The sequence below is a fragment of the Mytilus edulis genome, chromosome 3, assembly GCF_963676685.1.
Source record: "Mytilus edulis chromosome 3, xbMytEdul2.2, whole genome shotgun sequence".
NCBI classification, from domain to species: Eukaryota; Metazoa; Mollusca; class Bivalvia; order Mytilida; family Mytilidae; genus Mytilus; species Mytilus edulis.
The window spans coordinates 31,400,357-31,412,501 of record NC_092346.1 but is presented as its reverse complement, the minus strand read 5'-3'; the positions used below and the strand labels follow the sequence as shown (position 1 = coordinate 31,412,501).

The following is a 12,145-nucleotide window of genomic DNA, read 5'->3' as shown; positions in this document are numbered from 1 at the left end:
ATCAGCCTCTTAAATAAAACATAGAACAACTATGTTTTCTTATCCCAGAAGTAGATTACCTTAGTCGTATTTGGCACAACTTTTTGGAATTTTTAGGTACTCAACGCTCTTCAACTTTGTACTTGTTTGGCTTTTTAAGTGTTTTGATATGAGCGTCACTGATGAGTCTTATGTAGACGAAACGCGCGTCTTGCGTATTAAATCATAATCCTGGTACATTTGATAACTATTTTACTGCAGAAATTAATATCTATTCGAAATATAAACTATATGGAAATAGGAATGGAATGGTCAGCGCTATAACGCCTACATATCTTGTGGGAAATTTATAAAAAAAAAGGTTGAACAGACCAAACATATTGGTATAATTGTTTTTTGACAAATGAAATATATGCCACGGTGGAGATATTGTAATAACATTTCTTAATTGTGACATGCTTATCTTTATTTTGTTAAGAATAGAACAGATTATAAACGTGCACAATATCTTTTAAATCAGTCAAGTACTTTTTTCATTGGACATACTTAGTTATAGCACCTGTTACTTAATAGTGTTACTGTCATGTATTTGAATTTTTACTTGCGTATATTCAAATCGTGATATCGAAGAACGATGTTGAAATGTAAACGATATTACTAACCACTTAATTGTAATAACAGACTTCTAACCTGTCCAATTGATCTTTGACTTTGTTTAACAAACCACATAAGTTTTATCGTATCTAAATAAACAGTTAAATTATGTTATCTCTGTCAGATAGCTCGCCTACCCTTTATAGCTATTTATGAATGACACGACGATATTTAGCATCGGAAATAACACTTTGCTTTTCGGATATGTTTACACCATTAACTCTAAAAATTGTAGACGATACTCACAAATCCTTAAAATTCTAAATGACGCTGGTAAAACATAACTAATTCAAAAGAAGAATGCTGGTCAGTAATAAGTGGTAAACACATTTAATAAAAGACTTTGAATTTCGAATTCTGTTCTTGCTTTTGCTACTTATACTATATTTTGTTGATAATGACTATATAACTTGTCTTATCACAATATAAAAAAAAATTATGCGACAATCAAACACAATAGTTTACAAAAGGAAATGTCTGTATCAAATGAGGAATATGACAGTTGTGTACCATACGTTTCTTTAGTTTGCGCTTTTGATTTTGCCATTTGATAAGGGACTTTCCGTTTTGATTTTTCATTTTGGAGTCGGTGTTTTTGTTATTTAACTTTTCACGTTTAAGAAATCTTATGATCTCATATAGAACATTGTTAAAAGAAACAACATTGGTGTATATACTCTGTTGTGTTATTTGCATTTTATTGTTACATTTGTCCTTTTTTTTTGTTCCATTACTTATGGTTTTCAGCACAATATGAATTGTAATTTTACTATTTTGAACTTATGAATGATACTCAAACACAAAGTTTATGATAACATAGTACATTGTTGAGTACAAGCAAATATAAAAAGCCATTACCTTACCTACTATAATAGTTATCAAAGGTACCAGGATTATAACTATAAAATTGTTATATTATTTTTAGCCTCATTTAATGACAAATTTATGACTCTATCAAAACCTTTTTCATGTTTTGAACTTTTTCATTAATTCACGTTTTTATCGTGTATTTGATGACCAATTATTACTTGCAAATTAATTAACTTCAAAAGTTTTGATCTGTTTTATGTCATTTCCCTTTGAATGTCATAAGCTAGTAAATTGCTCTACTGACTAAATACTAACAACAATTACTTTCATCACTGTGTTATATATTTCACCATTAAATGAATGACTTAAGTCCCTATTGTACACTGACAACTACAATAAGTAACGCTACTACCACTACAGAGTTTATTTGTAAATATTTTTCAGTCACACTGTCTCAGCATTGGTAATTTATGAAATTACCTTACCTTGACAATGATTAATTTCATTATTGTGTTATATTTTTTTTATCATTGCATGGATTAATTAAGTCCCTATTGTATACTAACGACTACAGTTATTCATTTTGCTATTACTGCACAATTTATTTCTCTACACTGATCATCCCAATCTAAATATTGTAAATCTGTTTCTTTTTCTCTTCGTGTCTATTGTATCAGTGAGATACACAGATAATAGTAGCAAACAAATTATAATTCTTTGATTATGGCATTGGTCTTGTCATATCAGTAAATAAACTATCAATTGACTTAACACAGAACATAAGTTCTCTTTTTAAATGTTACCACTCAGACATTAGTTCGCTATTAAAATCATTAAATAAATCATATAGTAAAATTACACGATAACTTGAAATTATCTTTCAACAATAGATACACGTTTCTCTTTATAGAGATCAATGTCCTACCAATCGGGAGCTTTCACTTAAAAGGTATGTAATTATCGTTTACTTATTTATTAGGGACCACGGTTCGAAAATTATACGTCACTACAACGTTTATATATTTTACGAGACGTTCGTGACCTGAAACAAGCATACACATTTATATGCTATACGTATAGAACATAAAAATAAGAAAATCATATTCAGTCTGCAAACTTCAAAACTGTAGGTTCCAATTTTTGTAAATGAATATTTGAACAATAAGGAAAGTCTGTAAAAGGATGTAAAATCCCTTTAAATAGTTCTTACTGGTACTTACCTACTCTGTGGCACCCTGCTCGTTCCCAACGATGTAATGACAATGAAGATCCTATAAAAATGTTGAGCACTAAAAAAGTTCTATAACATGTCAGTAAATTGTTTTTCCACCAGTTCATTTTTAAATATACTTGTTTTGTCATTATGAGGACGAAATTGTTATAAAGTCCTTGATGATATAAGCCTGCATCGGAACACTAAAGACTGAAAAATGACATTCGATTTGATTTGTCTCCCCCACAAATTGTCTTCGTAGAAAATGTTCTGATATTTCCAAATTCTGTAGGTCGCTTACCACATTTTCTTTCTCAGTCAACCAAATCTGCTAAATAGAGAGAAATTAAAAAAATTGAGTGGATAAATAAAAAATGACGTATAAATGAAGGCTTCAACTATTGACCATACTTTAAAATCTTTGCTCAGTGCTTTGTCATAGAAATCGATATTCTTAATACCTACGTGTGTCGTTAGGATTCATTTCCGTTAATAGTTTACTACATCAACTCGGAAAATTGTCTTAATAGATCTACCAATCGTTACTTAATATGATAGGTTTACCGTAATACATTAAACATATATTGCTTGTTAGGTTTGAGTTAAATACAATAAGCAGTATTTTTGTTGTTTGCTAAAAATTCCAAACACTAGATTTAAAAGAGTAAAATTAGTGTTTTCATACATGGATTAATTTGTTATGATAGTAAGTAACAAATGCTATACAAACAATCAAAATCCGTACGTCTTCTGAAGAAACATATATACGAAATAAGTAACAATTCATTTTGTGTAACCTTATATAAGGATGATGCAACTTTTAATACTTTCTATTTTTATAAGAAGCTTTACTTTGTGGAATGATCGATAGTCTAATAGCAAAAAAAGATTTTTTTAGATATTAGCCAATAGGTGTGTCTCGCTACCGAAATAGTCTAGCAGTAAAACTTTCTTCTACGTCATTTGGTCTCTGGTGTAGAGTTGTCTCATTGACAATCATGCCACATATACGTATTCTTGTATTACTTTACTTTGTCCCAAAATACATGTTTTCATTTATAATCAAATAGCTCTAATACATTTAACATTTACCGATAAATTATGCTTAAAACCAAATTATTGTAAACATAGTAAACAAGCAAATAGTGATCCGTTTCATAAAAACAAACTTTTTAATTTTTTGTGCATTGTTTTAGTTTTGAGCATGATCTATGAATGATTGATTGGTTGTATCTTGCTTAACATCCAGTGGCAAACAGGTGATGCATGTTCTGGGCGAAATCAAACTAAGAATATAAATATCATAAAAAGTCTGATATATAGATCGATCTGGATGAACGGGATGGGGGGCTTGATATTTGTTTATGTATTTTAGGCAAAATATCTATACGTCATTCTATTATGAGGAAATATGTATGTTGTGTATTACAGAAAATAATGAGAGGTTTTTTTTGGAGACCGGAGTAACTGTGGCGGTGTCCCTGAAGTCGATTTCACAATAAAAACGTACGACTGAGATTGATCTTATGTAAACTGATTGTTCATGACTTAAGACTTATCTTAGTCGTAAGTTTTTTTTGGGAAAAACAATCCTGATAACTATACTTATAGCAATACCTATACCTATTCTATGGCCCCGCTTTAATGATCTACAGTTGATTACAATAAAGTAATGCAGATGTACAGCTTTATAAATACCCAAAACTCGGGTTGGTGTCAATTTGAAAGCTCATTTTTTGTTTTCATTTTGGTTTACGAAGAATTAAATACCAGATAATCTGTTGGATTTGAAAATGGCAAAAAAACATAAACCATACTTAACAAATAACATATAAGGTAAGTTAGACCTTGTTCACCTTTGTAATCAACGCTTTTTTTGCATGCATTTATCATTTAACCGAAATGTTCCTGCATACACCAGATCAAAACAAAAGATAAATAAAAAAGACAACACTGCAACCGATAACCAGTACTTCCCTCATTACTCTATATTAAATATTAAAAATAAAGAACCTAATGCATTATTTGTAAAAATACATTATTAATGGTACATCGGGGGAGGAAAAATTATTTTTCCATTATAATAGACAGGAAAAGATTTGTTTACTTTTATTATTCCATGTCACGTATCCCGCGTTAAAACCATTATGTCAGCGTAAAAAGCAATAGAACGCTTGCAAATAATACCAACACTTTAAGTCCACGTGGACATGGAAGAGACATTGCCTGACTGTTTCTAATAGTAGAATACTGAAACGTATTGTACCAGTTACCAATCACCACTTCAAAGAGCAATGTTTATCCACTTAACTATAAGGAAGCGTTTTTGGTAGCTTTAAAAATATACATATTTATATGACCTTTTGAATTTTAATTCGATATGAAGGTGACACTGCATGCATTTGAGGTCAATATAGCGATGAAGAATAACATTACAAACAGGATCATTAGTAAAGAATCTTTACTAGATATAGGCAAAAAAGTATACCGATTCAACGAAAGGTCGAATAAGAATGGCAGTAAATTTATTACTTTAATTATTGATAAGTTGCTCAACTTTAAAAGGGTATTGTTCCACAGACATTTGCCAAGAAAACAAGTAAATAAACTCATCATAGAAACCAGGACCAAATCCTGCATACACGCCAGACGCGCGTCTCGCCCACAAAAGACTCATCAGTGACACTCGAATCCAAAAAAGTTAAAAAGGCCAAATAAAGTACGAAATTTTTTGTAAACAAACGATTGAGTCTTTTTTGTAAATGGTGTTGATTGCACTTAAAATATGATTCTGACAACTGGACGTTTGATAGCATTGTAATAGCAAATAAAGGCAACAGTAGTATACCGCTGTTCAAAACTCATAAATCCATGGACAAAAAACAAAATCGGGGTAACAAACTAAAACCGAGGGAAACGCATTTAATATAAGAGAACAACGACACAACACTAAAATCTAACACACAGAGAAACGGACCAAGCATCAGACAAAATCCCACGAGAATAACAAATATAACATCAAAACCAAATACATGAATTTGGGATAGACAAGTACCGTGACACGTCTTATCGCAATGTGAAATTACACTCAAAAATAAGAGAAAACAAACGACGCAACGTTAAAATGTAACACACACAGAAACGAACAATAATATAACAATGGCCATATTCCTGACTTGGTACAGGACATTTTTAAAGGAAAAAAGTCTCAAATCCCCATTTATCAAATCGGCATTTAGAACATATTCAATAATATATCCATGCTCTGAAAAAATGCATAGAGTTTTTGATGTTTTTCTAAAAACTATCAAATAGATTTGCATAAACGAAAGATTTGGTAAATAAGAAATACTTGAAATTATTATGCTTATTATTATAAGAATCAAAGCGCCAATTATAGTATGGTGATTTTGGAAACATTACTTGCTACTACAGATATTACACATGGGTTAAATTGGCGTATAGAAAGGTATGTATTCCGTGATCATTTACGATATACTAAGTACTTATGAAAGAGAGGCGAAAGACACAAAACACAACATTGAAAACTCAAGACAGAGCTCCGAGTTAAACTGAAATTAACACTTTCAAAGAGCTGCTCAAATTTAAAAAAAAAATCATTTGTTGAATGAAATTTTGATGAGATGTTGCGACACTTTACAATATTTTCTTAATAATGATTAAGATTTTCAGAACGTACTCTCTTGACTTGTCTTTTAGAGATTAAGAGGCAACGTGTTAATATGATAAGATAATTGATTAACTGAATTGTGGTGTTTATTTTAGATTTAAGTCCAATGACCAATGACGGAAAGAAGTTGTTAACACGGTTAAAAAATGTTTGATGAAGACCGATTTTGATTTAGTTATATATTATTTTTTGCCTTCAAAGGGCAACAATGTCGTAGCCCAATGAAAGCAAAGGGAAAAGTTATTGTAAAGTTTAATTTATACTGATAATTTTAAAAGGGCAAAATAGAATATTTTTTTAGAGTGATAACATCTATTCATGCTTACCATAAAATTGAGAAAGGAAATGGGGAATGTGTCAAAGCGACAACATCCTGACTATAGAGCAGACAACAGCCGAAGGCCACCAATGGGTCTTCAATGTAGCGAAAAACTCCCACTACCAGAAGCGTCTCTTGAAAAATATGTATACTAGTTCAGTGATAAAGGACGTCATACTAAACTCCAAATTATACACAAGAAACTAAAATTAAAAATCATACAAGACTAACAAAGGCCAGAGGCTCCTGACTTGGGACAGGCGCAAACTTGCGGCCGGGTTAAACATGTTTATGAGCTCTCAACCCTACCCCTATACTTCTAGCCAATGTAGAAAAGTAAACGCATAACAATGCGCACATTAAAATTCAGTTCAAGAGAAGTCCGAGTCTGATGTAACAAAAGAAAATAAACAAAATGACAATAATACATAAATAACAACAGACTACTAGCAGTTAACTAACATGTCAGCTCCAGACCTCAATTAAACTGATTGAAAGACTATGAATTCATCATATGAATATCAAACACAATCCCTCACGTTAGGGGTTTAGTATCATACTATCATAAAATATATGAGAAGAACATAACCCGTGTCATGCCAACAACTGTGGTTTTTTTTTTAATAAATGTGTTAGTTCCGATTGGTTGGGTTAGATCGTTTCAAGTAAATAAGTTTATGTACTATATTCCAATCGTCACACGTCCTAGATTGTTCAATTGATCCTTATAAATTTAGGACGAGAACATATTTACAATAATTCTGAAAGATATACTCTGCAAAGTGCGTGGATTTTTATTCTGACTGCCAATAAAAAACGAAAGATGGTGGAAACGGGCAGAATTTCATCTATGCACAAACAACCTATATAGAAACTTCATAGAGTTGTTGCAAGTTCTGTTACGTTTAGAATGGCATTTGTGCTTAACGATGCAATGGTTAATTTGTCTATCGGAATGGAAACAAAAACATGCACTGCAAATGAAAAACAAGGACACGTAAGGTAAAACAGACATTTTCCCCGGCAACAGCAACTAACCAGGGCGTTGTCTACATTGTTCTTTTAGTGTGTTGTACTTTCGATTCATTGGGTCATCACATATGTTGTCCTTGTTCAGACCAAACCGATAGAATGTCTGTTGGTCGTGCACACCAAAAATTTCACATAATGTATATGTTTCAGTGCCGGATGAGACAATTCAAGTAATTCTATGAATACATAAAAGTAAAGTTTTGTAATCTTTTCCGAGTTTTCAAAAGATATTATTACTCTCGAACGGTTATAAATAATATGACGAACTTAGATATTACCATTATATAGTGTTCCTTAACATTCCTTTTAAGTTTTAATTATTTTTTAAAAGCAGTTCTCTATTTGTCTTCTGACAAACCAATCATGTCACTCTATCGGGTGGGTTATAAAACACAATGAGACTAGAAAACTTTACAGTCCTTGGATGGTGTTAACTTAACTTCCAACTAACACCATACACGCTGAGCCAATACACCATACATGTTACATCATTGCACCATACACTTTACACATTACAACATTTCCCATTCTGTCTACACCATCCTGGGATTACCCAAAAATGCAATTAAATTTTAAAGTAAGCGTGCTCCTACAAAATTATCTATTCATTAAAAAAAAACGAATTGATCACAATATTGTAATTAATTTATAAAATTAAAAATCAGTTCTTATAAATATTTTGCATAGTTTTAAATGTCGTACACATTTCATCCACACCATTCCCGATCGCACGTCACATAATTACACGCCATTACATCATTTCCCTTACACTATACACAATACGCCTTCTACCATTGACCATATGCCATACATGTTTTTGAGGGAAGTCTATCTCAAACAAGAACTGTAACACGTTTTTCAAATTGTCATTAAAACATCTGGATCAAATGGTTTGTTAAAGGCTCTCGTAAGCGGCCTTGAACAATAGTGATTGGTGAAGTATTTCCTAGGTTTATGATTAAAGGACACCTTTGAAGTAGCAATCACCTACCCATTGTCGAAATAATTAATATCCTTAATTTATATGTATAAGACATAAGGATTTCTTGAATGATACACACCTTAGAAATTTGACATTGATAATTTCAGAGATAATAGCTTAACGATCGAGATGATTGAATTATTTGCAAGCCAGACATGATTGATGTAAAAAAATCATTTTTAAGAGGAAGCAATATAAATATGTAACCACAACTTATAGTAATATCGTACTATTATAAATGTTGCTTTCTCGAGGACAAACTATATCATGTTATACTAAACAAAAAATCCATTTGATTTATCCTTTATCTATTTTTAAGACCCTAAGATTCTCATGTTGGATTAACTGGTTTAAAAGAAAATAGGATAGGTTAAGTAAATGCATCACAATCAGATATAAATCTCAATGTACTTTTTTTGCTTCCAAAAAGACCACTTCCGATTTATAATTTAAAATGGATTACCTATTGATAAATGGTAAATTTGTAGTTGTTTAATCAAGATCTATTGTAGACGATTATGGTTTTACAGATTTGTTTTAATTACTTAATCAATAAAAACTTCCCCCTTCTTACAGACATTCCCATACAGGGAATTAGCACGGAAAATACTTAAAAGAAATGGCAACTCAATGACGTCTGTAAAATTTAGTTACATTCTAAATGTGAAAATAGGACGTCTGTTCTGATTGCAACTAATATGTTATGCCTTTAGATTCACGATTGATCTACACGAGTATTCCGTAATAAATGTAAATGGTGTACTTGGTATTTTCAGTTTAACAATAAATCGCTATTTTATCAATGTTAATCGAAAACACAAAGCTCTATTATAATTAAAATATCAAATCGACTATTATATGCTTTATTCCTGGATTCTTTTTTTCAACGAAAGTAAAATCAATTTATATGCTTAATAAACTACTATACCTTATTAGCCTAATCTTGAGAAAATTTAGATGTTATATTTTAAGAATTGAAATATATGCATTTGAAAGCCCACGAAGTATCCGTAACACCCAATTTGTAAACAATTTACATTACAAACCTAGCGGTTGTCACGAAAAATCTACATTTATCACCAACGACAAACTTAGGAATTAACCTAATCTCTTTGTTTAATGTTTTCTTCAAATGTTTTATTATTAACCCTTTGAAAACTTGTTAAACGTTGTTTAAATGTAAACATTGTTTGGCATACTGTGGTTGTAATATTAGTATCATTGGGAATATAGCGTAGACTAATCCTTCAAGGGTGTTGTTTTATAGTAATATCAACCACTACCGGTCATAGTCATTCACAAATCCACGTAACTAAATAAACATAAGCATCTACATACCATATTGCTACTGAATAAGATTCATATAACATCTTAATATTATGACGCGAAATTACACTGACGGCATTGCTCATTTTGTTTTCGTCAGTGTGGAAACTGCTAAAGCACTGCAATATGTCTGAATAAATACACTTTATATGACTTATAGTTATATACGACACGCATAATTTGAATGTAGCAATAACATGTTTTTTTTTTACTTAACAACTATTATTTTAGGCAAGATATTGGATTATACTGTATTTATCTCTTTTAATGTCTTAATAACGATAAATGATATATTTTAAACGGCAATGGTTTATTAAAGTTCATCCCTTTAATTTTGCAAAATAGGGGTAACTAAAAGGTATAGTTCATGAATGGGCGAACAAGGTTTCTAAGTACAACAAATTCGACAAATAGAGTATTGTGATTGAGAGATTTAAATGTATAACTACCAGTATATATATTTATTTACTAGCAAAATCCTAATTGTCCTTTTTTTTTGTCACAAATGCCATTTTTACATGTTTCGTTTAAGCTAGCTATCAGATATGATAAAAAAAAAGTTTTGCCGTAGTCATTTTCAATAAACTTTCATTGTATGAAAATGAGTAAGAAGGAAACAGTGTTTTTTTTTTTTATTAAGCAATAAAAATAAACCTGTAGAAACAAAATCGTCTTCTATTTATCTATATAAAACAACAGTAAAATACCATTTATCCATAGATAATCCATTCTAAATTAGAAACCGGAAGTTGTCGTATTTAGAAGCATAAAAGTAAACAGAGTTTATGTCTCTTTTTTATACATTCACTTAACCTATCCTGATGAATAAATGCTGGGGAAGGTAAACAAATGATTTATTATTAGATATAGCTGTTGCTCATATTGAATATGTTCTATCCTATATTAAAATGCTCATTATTACCTCTGCGACAATTATGACATCCTAATTGATCTGTTTCTCCTGATTTGAAGAGGGTTTATTACAATCATAATTTTATTAATTATCTTCAAAAATTTACAATGTGTGTGCCAATACAATTTTAAACATACAATAAACAAGAAAAAACACTAAATAATGTACGACAGTTGATCATATTTAGCAACATAAGATATAAATTGATAATATTACAATATTCCATATCTATGTTACAATAAGTAAAAATATGCTTCAAGTGAGAGTTTTTATACAGAAAACGTTTGCTACTTTTGTCATCTTTTCTATTTTACTTTTATATAAATCCTTATGATAGTCATTTATTTCATTTTTAATTTCTGATTTTAAAAGGCTTACATCTGTTATATTCGTACAATTGGCCGCCTTGTCTTTAGCATATGTATACCAAGAATATACACATTGTAAATGAAGGGACTTGAAAGTTCAAAGGCCTCTTTGAATCATTGGTTTAAATTATTTATTCTAGCAATGTATCAAATACATTGGGTTGTAATAAAAGTTTCAACTGGAAGTCTACCTTGTTCCTATTTCACTCTATATTTGAAGAGGTTTTCTTGGTTCCAAGAAGGTATTTGCAAAATGATATATGTATTTTTTTCAAAAGGTGTTTTATCAATAAAGTTGAGATGGACAATGTAACAATTTGTTTTATCTTTTATCAGTTTATCTTCAAATGAAGTATGAAATGTGTCTCAATAATAGCTTTAAATAATTTATTTGTATTTGTCGTTGGAGATTGACTTAGTCAAATGATTCATTGCATTTCTACACTCAGCAGGCGAAGCTGAACAGTTTTAGAAGATGTTTATAAAATGACATCTCATTTGATACGACTAATTTATTTGAATAACGCAATTATTTTAAAACTTACTATGAAATCTCTACTGACAATAGAATTTCCCAAAAACTGTTTATCAATTGATATATAATTTCCACATCAAATAAAAACGTTAAATTTTCCGAACTTTTCAACTTGCAAGCATAAAATGGTGACTAAGTTAAGTGGTATTCATTGTTCAACCAGTTTTTATTTTGTGCAGTTTTAATAAATCTTACTTTGAAAAATCTGCCTAGCAAAAGGTTTCTTAAAACATATTAACCTGAGGCCTTTTTTGTTTTTTTTTTTTTGTTTTTTTTTTTTAACTTTTTTGGATTCGAGCGTCACTGATGAGTCTTTTGTAGAC

At 30.5% G+C, this 12,145-nt stretch overlaps 1 protein-coding gene across 1 annotated transcript in view; it reads right to left on the bottom strand.

Annotated features, from left to right (window-relative positions):
* Positions 1 to 2,979, bottom strand: part of LOC139516230 (thyrostimulin alpha-2 subunit-like) — a 17,582-nt gene extending 14,603 nt beyond the window's left edge. Inside the window, exon 1 of the mRNA XM_071306220.1 lies at positions 2,664 to 2,979. Within this exon, the coding sequence (XP_071162321.1) occupies positions 2,664 to 2,805 (142 nt within the window). The 5' untranslated portion in view covers positions 2,806 to 2,979. The remainder of the gene's footprint in view (positions 1 to 2,663) is intronic.
* Positions 2,980 to 12,145: the final 9,166 nt, after the last annotated feature.